Consider the following 22,728-nt stretch of genomic DNA (forward strand, 5'->3'; position numbering starts at 1 on the left):
GGGCGACTGATGTGGTGCTCGCGGGCGACAGGTCGCCCGCGGGCGACGTGTTGGTGACCCCTGGTCTATATCTTTGGTCCAATGGCTATGTCTACTGAAGAAGTTTGTAGATTCGTTCATGTCGACGTACAACTAAGCAATATCTTCTGCATGTCCTGTGAAATGACAGGCGCTAACTGTTGCTAAGGACTTTTCCAACAACCAGATCCAACGGCGATAACAGATGCAAAGTTTTAAGTGTAAAGCTGAAACATCACAAAGCAAATACAGAACTATCATCAAGGAAGTGTGGACATGCAGAAGATATTGGTAACAAGACGTTGAACTTTCATATTTAAGGCGAGGGGCCGCAAAATATCAATTTGGGGGCCTCAAATGGCCCTCGGGCCAACAGTTTGAGACCCCTGCTCTATGGTCTAACTTCTCTCATGGAATTAAAACTTTCAGATAGAAACCCAGTTTCTCAAATCCATCTGAACAGAAAGCATTAAAAAATGCTGTAAACATTCCCAACGGAAGTCCAACTCTGCTCAAAAGTGGAACATACTTTCAGTTTTGTTGATTAAAAGCCGTAATTACTCAAAAGATTATTTCTCAGGAAAGCTTTGATCTACAAATTCTAAGAAGCTGACGCACGTAACGATCACTTAATGAGTGTTTTTTTCTTTCATTTAAACAAATATTTCTCGTCTCTGATCATATTTTGAGAAATCCCTAAGCCGCTGTCAAATAAAAGTGATTTAGAATGTAGAAAGAATTGTTGTTTTTAATTTAAAATGAAGTTATAAGTTGTACCTACGTGCAGCCACACAAGCCCGTCAGAGGCTTTAATCACAGCGGTGCGTTTAAGCCGTCAGGGCTCCGCTCATTCTTTAGCTGCACTCTAATAACCCTCCACTCCCCAAAGAGCTGAGCTCAGTGTTTCCTGGGGGGCAGCGAAGAGGTCAGAGCCTTGACACCCCCATTAATGCTCCACATGTTCTACATGGTCGTAATAATCTGTTGCATTTTATTCCGAACGTTACTCCAACCCCAGAAGGGAAAATCACTTTTACTGCAGCTCACCTTGTACGACTTTACTTAAAGTCCACCTTTTTTTTGAGTTTTTAACATGAATGTGTGTTATTTTTCTTATGAAAGAGAACAAATGTAATAAGAAACCCTTTTTTTTTTGCATTTCCGAAATCCGGATCAGAACCATACGGTGGACATTACCCACATTTTTATGTAGCAGATTTATTCTAGACACATAGATATCATAATCAGACCGCGGGAGTGGGCGGGGCTGTTCAGCTCCAAAAGCCACGCCCCCTCAGAGAAGATTTTGGAAACAGAGGCTTCAGATCAACATGAAAAATGGCTTTTTAAGCCATTTAGGTTGTAGGATTTAGGTTAAAAATGTTATAATCATGGTTAAAGCACTACTGGGAACATTTTATTACTAAAAAAATAGTCATAAGGGGACCTAAAATAAAAAAGTTAAAAATAAGAAGTTGCTAAGCACGTTAAACTCCCCAGTTACCCGATAATCCAGCACTTGAACAAGCTGAGTGCTTTGAGCCTCGGTGGAGGCAGGTCAGTTGCAACTTATTGTTCACAATGTAATGATGCGTGTTTGCTCCGACCACCTGTGCACTGTTACGCAACTTCATAAAGGCAGAGTTTTCCTTTTGGCCAGGTGGTGCCGAAGAACTTCCAGATGGGCTCTAAATCTTGCTGCTTTCTTGCCAACTCTTAGCATAAATAATCCAGAAGGAACCCAGAATTCACCAATCTTTCAGTCTGCTTGCCTCAAACTATTTCATCCTATGTTCTGCTCGAGCCACGTTTTTTTTTTTTTTTTTTTTTTTTTTTGAGCCAGGTGAGCGCACAGACGTGTGCATGCACTTAAAAAGACCGACAAAAGAAGCATACGCCTTAAGAAATGTGCACAAAAAAATCAGCAGAGCATATTTCTGTCTTTCTGAGCTTTATGCAGAGGTTTTGTAATGAAACTACACACACTTTAATGCATTTTTCTCCTTTGCTGTCTCTTTCTCAGTTTTTAATCATTTCTTTCTCAACTTGTCTGAATCACTTTTTTCTGTCAAAGTCAGTTTGGTTCTTTATCCATTTCCCCTTTGTTGCTTTCGGAATTCTCTCTTCCGCTTCTTGAGGCATTTATCTCATTTTCCCATCTTCACTCCTGCTGTTTAGATAACCTGTCGCTTTGGCACCCACTCAGCCGTGTCCCGCAGTCATCTCTCAACATCTGTTTAATTTCACATCAGCACATGTCTTCTCCCCCTCCTGTCTTGCCTCCCTCCTCTCCCGTCTGCCTCTCTGTCACCTCTGACCTGAGCCTATTGGAGCGGCGGCGCTCTGTGTGAGAGCGCGTGGCTTCCACCAGGTCTGGTCTTATCATTGACGCCCACCTGGCCAAGATGACTAATGTTCTGCCACATTTGCCACATGCTGTAGCACCACAGCACGCATTATGGTGTCAGAACTTTCCCTCCGTGCAGAAATGTGTGATTTTACTTGTATAAAATATACATACGAGCGTGTGCACATACAACTTCTCATCTGGTTTTGCGTGACGGGGAGCCACAGACAGCTCCAAGTCACTAATCCTGTAATTAACTGACAGTTGAGATTGAATATCACACGGTTGAGAGAACGTACCCAAGTCCTCCCATCAACCTTCCTGCTTTTCTTTTAGAAAAATGAATACAGTGAGTATGCAGTGCGGGGGCGGAGCTACAGGGGGGAAGCAAAAAGCTTTGCCACCCCAGTTTTTGAGTTGACAAAAATTTCTTGATGCAACAGAGGCGTTTTCACCTCAAACGAACGCACAAACCGCTGAGGTCCAGCCAAAGTCCCCGTGCAGAGGAAGTCCACACAGATGCTGAGGGACACTGACCAGAGGCGGTAAAAGAGCTTAAGATCGTCACAATGAAAGAGCCAGACTCTAATGTGGAGAATGCAACATTCATTTGTGTCAAACAAAACAGCAATTGCTTTACTGCAGTTCACAGATAGACTACATTAAAAAGTAGTTTTAGGTTTAGTTCTGTCAGTCATAAGAGTGAAAATACTGCAAATAATTATGAATAAGAATATTTTCATACAGTAGATGGGAACAGGTGTTCTTTTTAATCATACAACAGATGCTGCTTGTTTCCGACAAACCTAAAATTCTATCTGATTTATGTTCTATTGTCAAATTTACCATCTCAATTTTATGTTGCATCTAGATAAATACAAAAAAAAACATTTCTTTCAGAATTGAACATAAATTCAAGAGTCAAGGGGATAGTAAATCATCAATACAAGCTTCTTTAAGCATTAAAAATAACTTGACAATAACAATAATAAATCAGTTTAACATTTTTTGTTTTTTATTTTTTTAGTTTGTTCTCATTTGCCACCCTTCCAAATCTTCCCACCCCATAGAAAATGTTCTAGCTCCGCCACTGGCGCGGTGTGAGGCCGGTTTTTTGCTAAGTTAAGAACACTTCTGGACAGAGGGGCTGCAGAAAAACCAGCGGCAGAAGGCACAGCTTGATCCCCATGATACCAGACAGTCAGAAGGACAAGGTCATCAGCAGGTGTGGTGATTATTGGATAAAATCAGCGTGTGAATGGAGGCTGAATGCAAACGCTGCAGGTAAACAGTTGTGCTGATGATTATCCAAAGAGCTCAATTTGAGGAAAAAAAAAAAAACGTTCTATAAGAAGCCAAAGAACACACATACACAATGGCAGTGTCAGTTTAAACCCTAAGACTATATAAGTGTCATCTGAACAAGCCTGAACATCTTCTGCTCTGACTGCAGCTGGCAGGTTCTGCTGCATGGAGACGCTAATGATTGGCTAGAAAAATTGCCGCTAGTTGTCATTTTGAACAAAAACCGCTGTGGGGTCTGAAAGGCTGCTAAAGATAGCAATGCTGTCTGGGAGTTTTGGAGAGCTGTTTTATCATCAGCTGCTTGATTTCTTTTTTTTTTTTTTAGCTGGTGTCTTCACATCAGTGACCTGAATGTTTGTGTGGCTTTGTGAAACTCCCAACAGACTATTTACAATACATGAATGCAAAAGAAAATATTTGCTGCTGGTCTCCACCGATTCCCATCCCATCTCTTTAAAAGTCAAGTGTTTCTACTGGATGGCGAAGACTAGATCCTTTGAAAAGCTGTGTGTGTTCAGTCAGGACTTCAATTCAAACATGTATTTTCTCTGCTTGGATAGAAACAGAGGGCTCATTTTCAAACAGTGTTTTGAGGAATTGAAACAAAACATGAGGGTCAGTAGTTTACAACAACAAAAAAGAAAAAAAGGTTTAACCGAGAACTTGGCTGAATCTTGTCTTTGTAGTTGTCACATATTTTTGCAATGTGACCTTGAAAAATCTGAGAAAAACTGTTGGTTAGATGACATTTTCAGTTCAGTAGTTTTCTTTTTGTAAACATTTGAATGAAACACATCAAACATCTGTTTTCCAACATTGCTCTCTTTTAATGTTTTGCCTGATCAAACCTTTGCATTTTTGGATGATTCACTCCGATCATCTTTAAATCTATTTTAAAAACGCTCCTAGTGGTATTTTAATTTTGATTAGGCCGTTTTAAAGCAAAATCCTAAAACTTGTATTGTTTTCTAGTGGCAGAGCCGGTTAGGTTAGTTCAGATGAATCGTGGATTTTGGCATGGATGTACTTTAGGATCCCCTCTTTCAGAAAAGCACTTTAGCCATGAGGAAAGTCCAAAATAGCGACCATTTGTAAAGATGGCGGCCAAACATTCAACTGTTAGTAACATTTAAAATGTCTATTTCTCTCAGTTTCTGGTAAGCAGAGAATGTTTTTCTCCATCGTTCTGATTTAGGTAGAGATTTAAAAAAAAATCTATACATAAATTAATACATTCCCAAAGGGTTCACACGCTTTTTCTTGCAAATGTATATATTTACCAGTATATATATTAAAATCACAAATTTTTTTGTGGCTAGTGCGCTTTTCTGAAAGAGAGGATTCGAAGGTTCATGCCAAATTTGGTGCTTGTATCCAAAAATGTATTATTATTTTAATAACCATCTCCATTATAACACCCATAACTGAGAGCTCTCTGTTTACACACTTTCACTAGCTTACACAATGCAATTCATACCAGACGCGCATTTTTCCGTGACGGTGAACACTAGAGCTTTTTTTTGGTTTGTTTTTGTCATCATCGGTAAATTACCTTAAAATATTATTTAATGTTTCTGCTAAGAAGAAGCGAGTAGTTGGTAGGTCCACACTTTTATTTATCAGTTGTTGAGACAAATAGAAAGAAGTGTGTGTCTGCTTTTGTGTGTGTCTCTGTGTTGTGATTGTATGATTATTTTCATCTCTACAGTCTGTTTAGGCATTTGGTGTTTTATTGTGAAAAATTGGTTATATTTTACAAATAAACCAAAATTTCTCAGGTATCTTGATGTAATTTCCTGCCGGAATTGATGCGGATCGCTCGCGGCTCGCACACAAAATAGACCGGATGTTAAAACGATCAGCTGCACGGCACAAGCCTTCCGCGGAGGACCGCGGAGGACCACACCATAGGTTAACAAGGGCAGCGAATGGAAGTGGTCTCCGTTTCCAGCCAGTGTGAACCCAGCGTAAGAGGCCAATAAAAATGGTGAGTTATATCGTAGCTCTCCAGCTGCACAGTCTTGATCAGAATACCAGCTCAGATAAGAAAAACAAAGACGTACATGGATCTATTTGTCAACGAGTGATTCATCGGAATGAAGCAGGCGCCCAGCATCTTTTCTACGCCGCGAATTATCTATTTATCAAACAGCATTTTTTTGTCTTCTCCTAAATAAAGAAATGTGAATAAAGAAATACTCAGAAATTATTTTTCCTAATATCAATTATATATATATATATATATATGTACATGAGTGTATATGTGTATGTATGTGTATATATGTACCGTATATATATATGTATATACCGTTTATATATATATATATAAACTGTATATACATATATACGGTACATATATATGTATATGTATATATACATATATTTATATACACACAAACATATATATATATAAACGTTATATACGTATATACGGTACATATATATATATATATGTATATATAAATATATTTATATACACACAAACATATATATATAAACGGTATATACATATATATATATATATATATATATGTACCGTATATATGTATATACCGTTTATATATATATATATGTTTGTGTGTATATAAATATATGTTTTAAAAGTTTTATCGTAGTAGGTCTTCAAAAAAATTCCAAATATAATGTTTTCTCACTGTACTTCCCACTGCACAGAAAATTATATCTCTGCTGCAACTAAAAGTTGATTATAAACTGTAAATTTAGACTACTTCTTTAAGCCTTGGTTTCCTTTCCACCATAATCCTTTTTTGGTTTCCGCTTGTTTTTCGGCTTTACGTAACCCCCTTTCTTGTAAAGTTTGGGATGAAAAGAGGGGATTTGCTTCAGGGCTTGTAAATAACACCGGTTTGGTTTTAAAATATACCGCTTTGATTGGATTGAAAACATTTTATTATCCCTGAAGGGTTGTTGGATTTGCAGCATCAGTCCTCACCGGCCATGCACATAATAAAACACATAAAAACACACCTCTGCATGGATTTCATCATAACTACAGCTAGAAAAATAAACTCCTTAATATATAGGGAGTATATATAGAGTTTAAAAACCAACAGTTGCTTTGACAAATGATCTGAGGTAAAATCTGACCTTTCATCCCACCCTTTTTACATCCTCTTCCTTGATTCCTTTACTCTGTTTCAACATCCTGACCTTTTCTTTCTTGATCCCTCTTTCATCTGTCCTTTCCTCCATGCCAAGTAATTGTTCCCTTATTCTTTATACCTTTTATCCTCTGGTGTCACTCTAGTTTCCTTCTTCAAATGTTCCCTTCAACTAAACTCTTCTGATCTTCGTGGACCCCGCTTTTCCCAACGCCCAACCTCTGACATCACTCCGTCCTTTAACAACGCTTAATTCCTGAAGTTTATGTATCCGTCTCCTCATCTCTCCCACTCTTGTTCCCTCTTAAATAAATTCAAATTAAGCTTTTTCGCCTTTAATCCATCGTCAGTTTATCCCTACATAACTTAATTGTTTCTTTTTTGTAGAATTAATCTTTCAAGTTATAATTAAAATCTTGTTCTCTTCTTCTGTTACCTGTGTTAGCCACCTCTCTGTCTGTCTGTCACCGGAGCACTTTATTTACTTTTCAGCTCCAAGGAGAAACAAGGAATTAGTTTAGGGATTACTGGAGACAATTGTTTTCACCAGGGGCACGAAACAAAAGCATAAGGCAAATATTGGAACACTAACTTAAATGCCATTCCGAGCAGCTCAAACAGACCTACGTCCCTTTAGGTGATACATACTCCACAGCTTATTAATCTGCCTCAGTCAAGACAGAGCTGAGCTGTCATCAGAACGTTAATAAAGAAAAAGCTTTGAGCTTTTTGCATAAAGTGGCCGGCTTGCCTCAGATTGTCATTCGTGCCCGCAGCACGTACGGGTTTTGTCCTTTTTCTTTGGTTTATTCCTCTGTGATCGGGGCGCAAATCCCCCCCCTCCCCTTCATCCCAAAGACAACACTATAGGCGGTGCGCCCTGCTGATACCTCATTAGGCTTAATAACCTTTTCGCGAGCACACAACAGTCGCCGCATGGGTTTGGGTTTTCTGGGTATTAGATTCATGATTACGGGGAGCAGGATCTAACGGGACACCAGTTAATGGGGAATTCCTGGAAAAATGGAAACCAAACTGCGGCCACTCATGAATCTTAACGTTGTTTTGAAGCTGTTCTTGAGGTTAGCGCTACAGCATATCTGGTGGTCATGGTGGATCTGGACATAAACCTCATTAGAAAAAAAAAGATGAAGGGAAATGAGAGCATCCTGTGTGTCCGTTTCCATCTTAAGTGTTCTTTCTGATCACAACCTGTTGAGACAGATTGTCTTGTTTAGTTCCTCTGAGTCCTTTCTCTCCACAGTAACGTCATGTATCTGTATGGGGCCATTACCTCAATTTATTCCATATTTAAAGGTTTCTTCTCTAAATGAGATGTTTCTGCTCCTCTCACAGATGCTAAACAGTCTTTATGGTTGTGGTGGGCTGGTTTGATAAAATGGATCTGAATTGATCAAAGCTTAATAGATCACTGATCGATCCATAAAAGTAGAGATCGATTTAACACATAGTGCTAAAGTCTGCTAGCTTGATGCTAACATATAATGGGATTTCCCATAGGACGGCCAATGCTAACGCTTGGTCGATCTAAGCATACATTGCTGGAAAAATAAGGAATATTTTTAAAAGTAACGATTTGTGGTCTAGAGCACCGTTTTTTGCTCAGACTTTATTCTTCTTCTGGAATAAGGTGTAATGCTGTAGCACGATCGCCACCTAGTGGCTAAACTGAAATGACCTCCAGAAGAGGCAGAACAATTGTTGGAGCTTTTCGATTTTACTGCATGGTATAAATAATCTCGTAATAATTTCATTTATACATTTTACTCCACATGAACTGTATCAGATTAATATTAATATCTTCAAAACATATATATAGATTATTTGCTGAAAAAGCTTCAGTTTTTTTTCATTGGCTAAAAAATATACTATAGCAAATTACAGTTTGGCTCTTAATTAATTAATTTATTTAAAAAATTTTTTTTTTTTATTCCACCAAAAACCAAATTTAAACAACAACAGTATAATCAGATTCTGATGTACTTTTTTCCCTCTCTGAGCTGACTTTTAACGCCTTTGGAGGTTGTTCTGGGCTCTTTAGTTACCGTTCATGCTTTCCTCCTCCTCCTCAGTTTGTCATCAGTTTTCCACATCCTGGGAGCTTGGATTCAGTCCCATGGACCTGAAACTTCTGAATAAACATGTGCAGCTGCAGTCAACGGAGCATCAGTCAGCATGCCACCAAACAGCACCGTGACTTTTGTCCCCCTTCAAACAGACAGATTGACTGATTAAAGGTGTGAAGACGGCTGTGATGCTGAGTTTTCATGCTTGTTTTCTTTAGTTGTTGCAAAGGATTCTGCTGAACTAAAATCCAAAGTATTACCATTGATTGTATATTAGAACTGGACTGAGTAACCCCTCCCCCTCTCATTCCAAACAGCCACAATCCCATTGACTTCTATGGAGAAATACATGATTAGTGATAAGTGATCAGGTTTATTTATTTTGAAGAGCTCTACAAAGGCGTTGGTAATCACGTCTCCATGTCTGAGTTCATGAGATCATTCAGAGACTCTCCTAGAATGGAGAGCTTCTTCTTCTGCAGGAGCTGTGTTTGAATGACGGCGCTTTCAGCGGTACTTCTGACAATATATGACTTGCTGTCTAGTCCAAAAATACTAATAAATAAAATATAATTAAAATTAGAGGATCTTTTTATCATTGTCTAGTAGGGCTGCCATGATTAGTCGAGGAATAGACGACTAATCGACTATGAAAATAGTCGACGACTAATTTCATAGACTTTATATTATATGGAGTCAGAGTGTAGTAAAGTTGAAAGTTCTAATTGCATTACGCTAGCTTTTTTGACTATTTGGGGATTTCTTATGGTTGTTTAGGCTAATTTGGAGTTTAGCTAATATTTCTGCCAGCTGTTTTGGCTAACTTAGGCTTTTTTTCATTTTTTTTTTGTGTCTATTTTGGAGTTTTTTTCAGCTACACGCTAAATGTTTTGGCTAATTTAGCCTACTTTTCAGTTTCTTTAGGCTAATCTGGCATTTAACTAATATTTTAGCTGGCTATTAGCTTCAGCAATTTCAGCTTCAGCATTTTTAGCTATGAATTTCAGCATCTTCAGCTATCTGCACTAGCATCTTCAGTGGACAAATTCAGCATTCACACTAGCATTATCACAGGTAATGCTATAAATCTAGTTTTTAGATAGTTTAAAGCTAATGATGATTAAGATGTGTGCTTTAAATCCAGTTTGCTCATGACCCGATTAGTCGTCTAAGCGGAAAAATTAATCTGTGATTGGTCGACTATTAAAATAATCGTTTGTGGGAGCTCTATTGTCTAGATGTAAATAATAAAAATATCACAGTTCACTATGAGAATGATCAGATTCTCCCCATGTTGGTTTTGGACTCTGGCCACTGATTGCGTCACATGGCTAAAGCCGAGTCCCAGATTGGTTGATGTCACGTTTCATCCCCACCATAGTTCACATTTTTGAACTCTGAACACAGCATAACGCCCAAATCACACCGTAAGACCTTCAATTAAAATTGAAAATGGACACCGCTAACATGCAAGTTGAGCTTGGTTTGAACGCAGCTTTACTATCCCTGCTTAATTACGATTTCAGGTTCCAACCTGGCGATGTCCATATAGTAAAAAAAAATTGGGTTGGAACTGGAAGTAAGCCATTTTCAATGGACGACGTCACACTCACTTGGTCCAGTTCTCATATACAGTCAATGTATATACCTCATTTTGTCCATGTGTGTGAAAGTGAGGTTTTTGACCAGTTACACATCTTAAACTGAAAAGACACAGTCGAGAACAGAGGCTTTAAATCCTGTTTAAAGAGTTTTTTTTATTTTGTCAGGGGGAGCTTAGCTAATGTAGATGAGCTTGTTACCGAGAAAATATGAAACCATCTTGTATTTTTAACCAAAGAATTAAGTCAGCGGTGTTTGAGACAGATACAGCGGGGAAACCGGGTATTTGCCAACAAAGAAAATGTCTAATTTGCAAGTATCTAAAAAAAATGAGGAAGCATTGTGTTATTATAACATCCTCATGAAGATAGGACAAGTGTGTGTTTGTGTGGGTGTCCTCTGAGAACAGAGCTAGCTTTGAGCCACAATGTGTATTATTCAGCAGGGTGTGTGGATTAAGATGTAATTTTATTCAAAGTAGCAAATTGAGTTTTTTTTATTGTACTAATCTTCCGTTTACTAAGCAGAATGAGGTGTTGTATTAAAAAAAGTAGATGTGACTTAATGAAAGGATGCCTGCAGAATGAAGGTTAGCCTGAACGTTAGATGGTTATGGAACAATATGGATAGTTAAATTAATGAGAGTGTGTGACGGGTTATCATTTAGATGATGGAGTAATGACACAGAGTTAAAATTTTAATAATTTTGTGATTCAGTTTAGGAGCAAAAAGAGTTCAGAATTAGAGAAAATTATTTCCACAAAATAGGAATATATAGCCAGATGTCACACTGCTAGAAGCTAAAAGTCTTTGAAATCAATATAATTATCTTTTGATCTATTTTATAATAACATTTTTATCAAAATTTTAAAAAAAGAACCCTCATTTTTTAACATTGTTTCTGCAGAGCGACAGCAGTTTATTAGAAATGTTTTCCATGGCTGGGTTGATAAAAATCAATTAATCAATCTGAATCCATCTAAACTGATTAATAATCGATCCACAAAAGTAGAGATCGATCTAACGCATAATCCTAAATTCCGCTAGCCTAATGCTAACGTTTAATGGGATTTCCCATTGGACGGCTAATGCTAACGCTTGGGCGATGTAAACTATTTTAAGCAAATATTTTTTAAAGTAACCATTTTTGGTCTAAAACAGTTTTTTGCTAATTCTTCTTTTAGAATAAGGTATAATGCTATTGTGTAGTCGCCACCTAGTGGCCAAACTGAAACGCCCCCCAGAAGATGCAGAACAATTGTTGGAGTTTCTCCATTTGAGAATCCATGTAAGAAAATCTTTTTTATGTAAACTGTATCAGATTTATATGAATATCTTCAAAAAATATACAGATTATCAATGTATTTTTAAACAAATTTGTCTAAATGTTTATACTCAAAATTGAATTGAATGGAATTGAATTGATCCAAGCTCTGGTGATCAAATTAATTCTGGAAATTGTTGGCAATACCCAACCTCACATCACCCGTGCAATCACAAATAAAATCATTTTCATCCATCTTTTTTTTGTCTACCTCGATTCACAATGATTTGAATAAAGAAATACTCAAAAATGCTATTTTTTAACTTAGTATGCCTTCTATTATCAGAAAAATGCCACAAAAATATCCTAAAAACAGAATTTGTTAACATAAATCACAACAATGAATAATGAAACACTCAGAAATGCTATTTTAAGATTACATTTCTTAATATTTTCTCTCCATCATCTAAACATTACTCCCATAAGAGTGGGTCTTTAAGGTTAGTCTTTATAAAAACCCACACATGTGACTTTGCAGAGAAATTTCAATAAATGCATTTGACAGAAGTATGATAGTATGATATGCAGGAACACAGCTTCCACTGTGAAGGATGACAAATAATGAATTTGCTCCGTATCATCCGCCTCACCTAATCACATCCTGCAATCGGCACAGCCGTTTCCCTCGTTTCTTACCGCTAACTCATCTAAAATAGAAAATTCTGATCCGCTAAATAATTTCTGAGATTACAATTGTCTGGTGAGGCTGTTCTTTATGAAAGGCTATCCTCATTAATAATGCATAGATCTTCTTTTCAATTACCTCTAATGCTAAATAGTGCAAACATTTCTGCGTTTTGAAATGAAAATGTTACAGAAAATCTATTTCACTTAGCATTCGGGGTTAATTAGGGTTATTTTGGATATATATTTCAAACCTAAAATAGCTCTGATTTAATTTCATTTTCTGGTTCCACAAAAAGCTTCTGAGGTAACTGGACTAAATGCCCATAATGGACCTAATGGGAATTTGAAGCTCACGTCCATTTTCCTCCCCCTCTTTCTTTTCTGTCCCCTCTTTCCACTCCTGCCATAGATGGACGAAGGAGATTTACAGTCAGGGGTCGCACGGTGCTTCTAATTAGCTTAAGTAGGTAGGAGGGATAAGCACTTCCTTGCTGAGATGCATCACATATTCCCAAAGCTTCTTCTGACGAAGCAAAGAGATGGAGCAGAAGGACGGCTGACCCCCGTCTCTGCCTGCCTTTCCTTCCCTCAGCCTCCTTCCAGCTCCCACTTTTTCTCACCTTTTGTAAGGCGGGAAAATTTCACAGCAGAAAAAACGGGAATTTGAAAAAGCAATTTGAGGTGGTTTTATGTTAAATAGAAGCAAAGCAGAAGGTGCGGGGCCGGAAAACGTCCTGTTATTTAGTCCTCAGGTGAAAACTGAAATGAGAAAATAGTTTTTGATAAAAAAAAAAGGTTTGGTTCCCAAATCCAGGCTTGACAGGATTAGTCAACTAATCGACGACCAATCGACTATTAAAGTAGTTAACAACTAATTTAATTGTTGATTAGTTGTTACTTTATATTATATTGAGTAGGAGTGTAGTAAAGTTGAGTTATAATGGCATTCTCCTAACTTTTTGGTCTATTTTGGCATTTATTAATGTTTTTGGAGCTATTTTGGAGTTTAGCTAATATTCCAGCTACAAGCTAGCTATTTTGGCTAATTTTTGCTTTTTCCAGTATTTTTTAGGCTAATTTGGTGTTTAGCTAATATTTCAGCTACATGTTAACTATTTTGGCTAATTTTGGCTTTTTGGGGGGTTTTTTTAGGCTATTTTGAAGTTAAGCTAATATTACAGCTACAAGCTAGCTATTTTTTTTAATTTAGTCTTTTTCAAGTTATTTAGGCTAATTTGATGTTTAGCTAATATTTTAGCTACATGCTTACTATTTTGTCCAATTTAGGCTTTTTCAGTTTTTTTAGGCTATTTTGGAGTTTAGCTAATATCTCAGCTACATACTAACCATGTTGGCTAATTTGACTTTTCTTTGTCTTTTATGCTATTTTGGAGTTTGGCTAATATTTCAGCTGCATGCTAGCTATTTTGGCTAATTTAGGCTTTTTTGTTTTTGTTTTTAGGCTATTTTGGAGTCTAGCTGTTTTGGCTAACTTTGGCTAATTTTAAGGCTAATTTGACATCTAGCAAATATCTTGGCAGGCTATCAGCTTTAGCATTTTCAGCTATCAGCTTCAGCGTTATAAGCTATCAACTTCAGCATTTTAGTTATAAATTTCAGCATTTTCAGCTATTAGCACTAGCATCTTCAGCGGCCACATTTAGCTAACAGCATTCACACTAGCATTTTCGCAGGTAATGTTATATATCTAGTTTTTAGTTTGTTTAAAGCTAATGAGGGTTAAGATGTGTGCTTTACATCCAGTTTGCTCATGACCCGATTAGTCGACTAATTGGAAAAAATAATCGAAGATTACTATTAAAATAATTGTTTGTGGCAGCACCATACTGTCAATAAAACATACGTTTTTGGCCTGAAAAATTCAAATTTATGCAAAATTCACCAAACAAAATTGGATTATTCATTTATTTTCTTTGCCATTCCTAAAAGAGAAACTACTCAATTTAAGTTGAAACACTTGTTGCTGCTTTGGGTTTTTATTATTCTGAAAAAGTGCAATTATTTCGGTCCCTTCATGGTTTTATTTCCCTAACAAACAGACGTTTAACCTTCAGACTCAATAATTGCAGGAAGCAGCGGATGTCCTATTAATATTAGGTTTTTTTCAACATTCTCAATAGTATTCCTGTTTGTTAAAGCTAAAGCAATTTCTCCATCCATAACTGTGGGCATTTCATATAAAAACGTCCCCAAAATTGAGTCGGTTTTTTTGGGCTGATGACTACGGCGGGACTGACTGACAAATGAGCCTTTGGGTCCATAACCACCTTAATCTAACACTTCCTGTCTGAAGTCCAGGGAAGGATTCAGAAGAAAAGAAGCTGGGCTTCATTCCAATTGCCCCCCAGGAAAAAGAAAAGAAGTCTCAACAGTTTGACAAACTCATGGGAGAAGATTTGCTCCAAAAGCTGAACAATAAAACACCTCCTCCTTTTTGGATCAAACTGTGACAGATCCGGCACATTCTCTGGCAGAACCGTTTGTTTTGTTTATGCAGTTCTGTTGCCCCCCCCATCCCCGCCCCCCACAGGAGCACTCATCCTAAATTGCATTTTTAATTAAAACAATATCCCCTGTTTCAGAGTTTTGCTGTCAGCCGTGAAATGGTTGTTTGTCCGAGATGACAGCATCCCTCCCCAGATGACCGATCCTGCCTGATGCTGCTGTTCAACCCCCCCCCCGCGTGGGACCGCTCCTTCCACAGGCGACACAAGCAGCCGCCCAAGGCGTCATTTGATGTGTGGCGCTTTAGCTGGCTCGATTTACCTTTGCAGATGTTCAAAATTATCTCTTTAGAGTCTCCGTTTTGCAAAGAGTGATTCAGAAGATAAATAAATCCTTAGAGGCCCATTTTGATCATCTTTTGAGCTACGTTGAAGGTGTATTCAGATGCTTGGTGAGATCTCTTCAGTCATTGGCCAAGAATCACAAGGGCGGGGCAAAGAGATAAAAACAAGACCATCTGTCAGGAAGTCGTAGTGGAGGACCCAAACCCAGGAGACCAGGCAAAGTGACAGAAAAGTAAAACATTTAATGAATAAACTGATACATGGGTGCAACAAAAAAGAGGGATAACAGAGCAGTTCCTGGTCCTGGACCAGGTTCCACTTGGGCGTATTCAAACTGAAAATGTGTTCGTTTTATCCAGACGGGTCCAGTCTGAATACACTCTACACCGCTAACGTTACGGTTCGGATGTGAGCGCCGAAGTCTTTACATAACCTTGAAAGTGCGAGAGGAAATCCCACTGCAGGCGATCACGTTCGACCTCTGCGGCGCTAAAAATCCATTTCGTTGGCTTCAATTTTTCACCAAACGGCAGCAAATAAGAGAGAATGACTGTACTTCCTATATGAACGGCGGATTGTCGTGAGAATCTACGTAAGTTTGGAGTTTCGCTGCAGTCATCCCGTATCCACTATGAGCCATCTGCCGTAGCTACACAACTCCTGAATCACACCTGAACTGTAACGGTTGCTGTGTGAGCTCAGGGTGAGTGATTATCCCCTAACAGGGTATTTTCTAAACTACTTTTAAACTACTTTTTTGTCTGCTCCTGATTCACAATTTGAATAAAGATATACTCAGAATAGCTATTTTGAGCTATATTATCTTCTAATTTTTCCCTACATCAGTGGTCCCCAAACCCTGGTCCACGGACCGGTACCGGTCAGTGGGTCACTTGGTCCCGGGCCACAGACAGGAAAAAAGAAATGCATGCACTAAACTTAGATTTCTTTTTTTTTGTGTCTATTGCTGCTCCTGAAGGAAGTTTTGTTTTTGGAAAACTGCTGGATTATGTTCACAACATCCGTCTTGGTCACGTGACCTAAAGCGGCTAGCTGGATTGCTAGCTAAAAAGCTAACAAAAACCAAATTCATTTGGAAAGATTCTTCGGGGAGAAAAGAGTCAGTGAGGGAACTAAAGAAGAACCTTCAACTTCAAAGACCAATAAAATTGCTGTTTACAGATAAAACTGAGACAGAATTACTGAGACAGTCGCTCAAGCTAATATGCAACAACACATTTTAGACTCACACAGAAGATAAAGTTGTAGACACAGTGGATTGGCGTTTATATTATATTTACAAAATATCACTTTTACAACGGTTGCGTCATGTTATTTTGCTTTATTTACCCATCACACCTTAAAAGTCAGATGTAGCTTAAGCTAGCATCCGGTTGTTAGCCTCCACGTTTATGTTAAAGGGAAAATCTTCCACAAAAGTTCAAAAATTTTATTGAGAATGAAGATTTATTCAAATAAAGTTGCTGTTGTGTGGAAACTTGAAAAAGGGACATTTGGGAATTTTTCTATAGCAAGGCTGAATTAGGAGGGCATCTGTTTAGAAATTTTAGCTCGGAAAATGTATCTTTGTGTTGAAAAAAATATTAAATGAATGAGGATTTATGTAAAGACAAAATATGATCAATATTTTTGACCGGATAGATAATCAGAGCCTGGATTGAGTGTTAAAATGGGCTTCTATGGGACAAAAAGTAATGTAATGTTTCCTTTGTGGAATTTTTTTAAATCAGAAAAAAACTTTTACAAACTAACAATATTGCATCCTCATCATCTATTAAAACAAATCTACAGACATTTTTAGACTTTATATATATATATATATATATATATATGTTTTATATTTATATTTTTTTTATTATGAAAATCAATATTCAGAAACCGGGGGTTCAAAAATGTCCACTTCTGCCCCGTTTGGACCGGTCCGTAGCCTGAAAAAGATTTGGGACTACTGCCCTACATCATCAAAAAAATGCCACAACATTTAAAGACGCCAAAAACCGGATTTTTATTGGAGTCTAACACACACCCACTTGCCTTTTGCTCGATGTGCATTTTTGTTTCAGTTCCAGACATGTGTCAAATTTGAGTTTACTTTGTGCAGAAGACTCGCTGTAAGCAAAACAAACAGACTCTGTGGAGCGTTTTCTGTTTTCCAGAATCATGCATTTCAAACATTACAGTTTCCTTTACAATTAGATGAAGGAAATATTAGGATGAAAAGGCTGGAAAGGTGTGCAGAGCCGACTGTTGATGACACGAGACAGCTTTCTATTTAACATGCTAACACACTTCAGACAATTTCCCCCAGATGTGCCATGAAGAGAAAAAAAAAAAAAAACTTCTGCTCGCAGCTTTTAAGCAGCCGCTTTGGAGTGAGCACAGAGGGCACCAAAGTCAACACTGAGTCAGACATTTCACTGACAAGACAACCGGGCATTTCAGTAGAAAAATCTCTGCTATGAAAGGGCTTCAGTGCTGAAAAAGGAAGAGAAAAATCAATCTGGAATCAACTTAAATGGATTTAAAATGGTTAAGCGCAAACGCTTGTGCTTTACCCTCAAGACACATCTTTTATTCATTTGTTGTCTTTAGCTGAGCGATGTTTTCCATTTCTGTATTATTTTAGCTCAAAAACAAAGTAAACAACCCACACCTTTAATAAAAATATTAAAAATAGCACTTTTTTTCAAACTTAAAGATGCATAATCCTGACATTCTTCTCAAAGGGTTGGAAATTGTTTGGTTGTTGTCGGTTGTAGATGTTACCCCCACCTCAGTCCTTCCCATCAGCCCCTGCTGTCACTCCCAGGAGCCCCACACCTGGTTCTCATCAGTAATTTTAAGTTTAGCGAAGTCTTGTTTGTGCCGCTCTGCCTGCATCACTGAGCGTTCTCATCCTGACCTGATCTTCCGTTTCGTCCGCCGCCTGCCCCGACCCTCACCTGGACTCTGACCACTCTGGTTGTTCTCTGATGCCCTCATGCTCGGGCTTGACCCCTGCCAGCCTGACTCGGATTTAGCTTTGTGGACTTTTAGCTGTGCTTCACGCCTGTTGTCCTGTCTGTGTCAAATAAACCTGCTGCACTTGGAGCCAAGAGTCTGCCTGTTTGTGACAATAGCTGCATTTTCACTACGCATTTGCGCAAAACTTTATCGCAGTTTTGTAACTACACCATTACCATCAAATCAAAATTACGCAAAAAAGCATAACCCAACTAACGCCATAAGTCATTAAAAACATGGAGATGGATGAGACGAGAAGTATTTTTTTTTTGTAGCTAGTCCATTGACAGGCTTCCGGTGGCGGTACCGCGGCTCTTTCGGCTTTGTTTTAGTTCGTTAACTTAAAAATACATCGTCCCCGGATAATATTTTGATCATATTTTACTACAATTTACTACATTTAAAAAATCGCGAATCAGCGATCTTGGACGTTGCGAATATCCATACTCGAATTTTCGGGAGCAGATCGTGAGTTCACGGATACTCGTTGCAGCCCTAATATTTATTTAAGTTGTATTTTTTTGCTTTGATTACCTCAAATAAATCAATTCCAACATGTGTTGTCTCAAACGTTAACACCCTAAATCTGATTTTAATTTATACCCGTTCTTAATGGTATTGGTTATAGTATGGGTCAGAGGTCGACTTCTCCAAAACACTGAACCCACATTGCTCCTGGTGTTTACAGGTTGGCACCAGTGTGTGTATTTCTGAAAGGAATTGTGACCGTACAGCGCTTTGGGTCTTCTAAGAACGTAGTAAAGTGCTATATATGTATACGGCATTTACCATAATGATTAGTTATGAAGCTGGTTTGGACTGAACCAGAGAGAGAGCTCCACATGACTCCAACCCGCCTTTCCCTCTTCCCACCTGCCTGTTTTTTCTTTTCTTTTTTTTCTAAGGTTCAGAAGAAAAAGCCTCACAACCCTTCAGTCAGTGTACTCGATTCTACAGTCAATAACTCAAGTGTATGTTTGTGGTGAATTGATTGGCCTGTCAGGATCAAATAAATGCAATTATTGTAATTTTCAGAGACTTTTTCAAATGACAGACCGAAGAAGATGACTGATTTCTGTTTGACTGCTTCAGTTATCGTCTATTTTTGATGTTTTTGGCACTCACAACGACGGCGGTTCTGCTTGAGAAGGTAAACACTCAGGACCAAGAGACACCGGCCTGCCAGTAACTATAAAAACAACTAAACACACTGAAGCATCCTCAAAACATTAACTCAAGCTCTGAATCTTTGATGAACCCCTAAAACGATGAGTCATAAAAATACCGGCAAAGCTTTTCTAATTATTTTAGACCCAATTCTCCAGAACAGCCTCCTTCTCCCATCATCCCCCTCTCCTGTTTATCTCCTTAGACTGCCGACACATCCGTCAAGCGCTTTGACTCCTCATTCATGTGAGCTTTATTGAAATTGAATAAGTAATCCATTGTTGACGGAGACGCGGCGGGACAAAGACTCCTGAATCAAACGGTGGATCTTCACCTCCTCTCCTCCCTCTTCCTCGACTCCCTGCCCTTTTCTGTTGGCGTGTGAGTGTGCACGTTCCAGCATGTGAAAGTCCTCTTTATGTGCTTGTGGGGGGGCCCTAGATGCAGTTGGCTGCTCGTTTGGAAAGAGGCGGATATGGCCGGACTTCTGCATGCAGCTGGGAATATTAACACGACACGCGCTGGTTTGTGCCAAAAAGTACAACACTAAAACTGATTCTACCATCGGGTAAACAGCATGTGCGGCAGGTGAAACACCTCTGCAACATCTGGCCCTCTCAGATGTTTGGATGTAAGCATGTATGCACACATACGCCGAGCCTCACACACAGCCTTGGAAGATTTAAAACTCTCGAGAGCTTCATGAGAAAATGCATTTGGCTCCGGGGTTCAGGCAGAGCAGCCACACATTAAACTTGCATGTTTGGGGCTGCAGGTTCTCCACGTTGCTCAAGCGCAAGCCAGACTTTGATAGAGGATAACATTCGAAAAAAAATACATTTTTACATTTCTGAATAGTTTTATTATCTGTCTGGCTGAGCTTAAGGATAATAGCCTCAATTATCCCTGCTGGAAGATACCTTAAAGCAGGGGGTGTCAAACTCAATCGTACAAGGAGCCAAAATCCAAAACACACCTTAGGTCGTGAGTCGAACAGGATAAACATTTATTGAACACTTTAAAAATCAATTTTTAAAACTTTAAAACCATTACTTTAAACATAGTTATGAACTAGATAGATAACATTACCTGTGATAATGCTAATGTGAGTGCTGTAACCTGAATTTAGCTGCAGAGGATGCTACTGCTAATAGCTAAAGAGGCTAAAATTGATAGCTGAAAATACTGAAGTTAATAACTGAAAACGCTAAAGCTGATAGCAAGCTAAAATATTAGCTAAATGCCAAATTAGCCTAAAAAACTATGCTAATGCTGATAGCTGAAGATGTTGAAATTTATAGCAAAAATGCTGAAGGTAATGGCTGAAAATGATTAAGCTGATAGCCAGCTAAAATATTAGCTAAATGCCTAATTAGCCTAAAAAATACAAAAATAAAACTTAATTTAGCCAAAACAACTAGCATGTAGCTAAAATAAATAGCTAAGCTGCAAAATATCCTAAAAACCTGAAAAAGACTATATTAGCAAAAAGAGCTAACAAGTAGCCAAAACACCCCCAAAAATTAAAAAGAAAAGTCTAAATTAGCCAAAACAGCTAACATGTAGCTGGAATATTAGCTAAACTCTAAAACAGTTTAAAAACAACAACAAAAAAAGGATATATTAGCCAAAACAGCTAGCGTGTAAATATTAGCCTAACTCCAGAACAGCCTAAAGAAACTTAAAGAGAAAAGCCTAAATTAGCTAAAACAGCTAGCATGTAGCTGAAATATTAGCTAGACTCCAAAATAGCCTAAAAAATCTTAGTAGATGTCAAAATGGTCCAAGAAGCTCACAAAAGGCCATTTTTTAAACTTTAAAACCGTAACTGTTTAACATAATTATGAAGGCAGGAATATTATTCCAGAGTAAGTCAACTTAAACCTTAAATAACTTTCAATATTTTACTCTCTACAAAAAATATAATTTGTCAAAATTATACAAGTTAGAAATAAGCTAAAGATAACATCGGGCCATTATTAACAATAAAATCTGGAGGGCCGGATCCGGCCCCCGGGCCTTGACTTTGACACGTGCCTTAAATGGTTCACATCCCTGTATCTGACTTATAATGTGGTAGCGGCTCATGCAACAGTCCTCTCCACGAGGATCAGTGGATCCAGTAGATCAAGTATCTGTTTCATGTTTGTCAGTGAAGTTCAAGGTGACAGCGCGTGCAGCCGCGATGTGACAGGAATGCGCTCCGTTCATACCTGAGTCACCAGGGGCTCCGTGTCCTCCAGGATGGAGATGAAGGGGATCTCCAGGAAAGAGGAGAGGAACTCCACCTGGATTAACTCCTCCTTGGAGCGCGGGAAAGCCAGCACGGCTGACACCCCCCTGACCACGAGGTCCTGACAGGCGCTACGGGACAGCGACTCCGGGTCCCAGCCGGCGGGGGAGCGCGCCACCATCTCCAGGCTGAGGTTGTAGGGCAGCAGGGGCGCCGGTTGGGAGGCTGTGGTGGCGCCGGAGTCCCCCCCGCCTCCGCTCTGGTGCCGGATGCTCGCCAGGGCGCGGTTGAGCGCGTTTTGTATCCGAGCTGGCTGGCGGGTCGGCAGGAGCGCGCCGAGGCGCACGGTGTGCCCTACCCGCGCCAGGATGGGGCACGGCTCCGCGTGAGGGACGCAGGCTTCGGGGGCGGAGAAGGCGCTTAAGAGGAGGACCAGCAGGAGCCGGCTGGCACAGGCGAGAAGGAGACGAGTTCCTCCGGGGGCGAGGCAGTAGGTCCAGAGTCCAGGAAGCGGCACCATGCTGTAGCTCCGACGCGCAACTGAGGAGGACTGGGCTCTGCTCGGCGGGAGATGGCATAGCTCCCTCTTTCTCCCGGCTCCACCGCTTTTCCTGGACTTGAGGCTTCTTTTTCTTCTTTTACCTTCTTCTCGGTGGCTGTCGGAGGTGATCGGAGGGCGAAGTGGCGTCTCACCTTTTCAAAGTTTTCATGTCAACAGCGGGAAGACGCGCGCGCGCAGCTCAGAGCGGTCGCCCTGCTTCTGTCAGTCTCTGCTGGAGGAGGAAGACGGCGCACCAGCTGTGAGGAGTGCGCGCGCGTGAGACTGAGTGAGTGAGTGAGTGTGCGCGCGCATGCCCGCCGATAATCTTACAGCAGAATATGAATGACATTTAGATCATTGCTTTTTAAAATCGATTTTTTTCCTTAAATTTCTAATTTTTATAAATAATTCTGATTGTTTTTGGTGCTGAACACTTACAACTTTGTTCAAATTCACTTCACTCTGACTCCATATAATATAAAGTAACGTTTTATCGACTAGTAAATTAGTTATCGACTATT

The 22,728-nt window shown here is 39.2% G+C and overlaps 1 protein-coding gene across 1 annotated transcript in view; it reads right to left on the reverse strand.

Annotated features, from left to right (window-relative positions):
- The window catches only part of grin3ba (glutamate receptor, ionotropic, N-methyl-D-aspartate 3Ba), a 162,543-nt gene extending 140,120 nt beyond the window's left edge, over nt 1-22,423 (reverse strand). Inside the window, exon 1 of the mRNA XM_024273088.2 lies at nt 21,647-22,423. Within this exon, the coding sequence (XP_024128856.1) occupies nt 21,647-22,186 (540 nt within the window). The 5' untranslated portion in view covers nt 22,187-22,423. The remainder of the gene's footprint in view (nt 1-21,646) is intronic.
- Between the last annotated feature and the right edge of the window lie 305 nt (nt 22,424-22,728).

This window comes from Oryzias melastigma, linkage group LG22 (genome assembly GCF_002922805.2).
Source record: "Oryzias melastigma strain HK-1 linkage group LG22, ASM292280v2, whole genome shotgun sequence".
Taxonomy (NCBI): domain Eukaryota; kingdom Metazoa; phylum Chordata; class Actinopteri; order Beloniformes; family Adrianichthyidae; genus Oryzias; species Oryzias melastigma.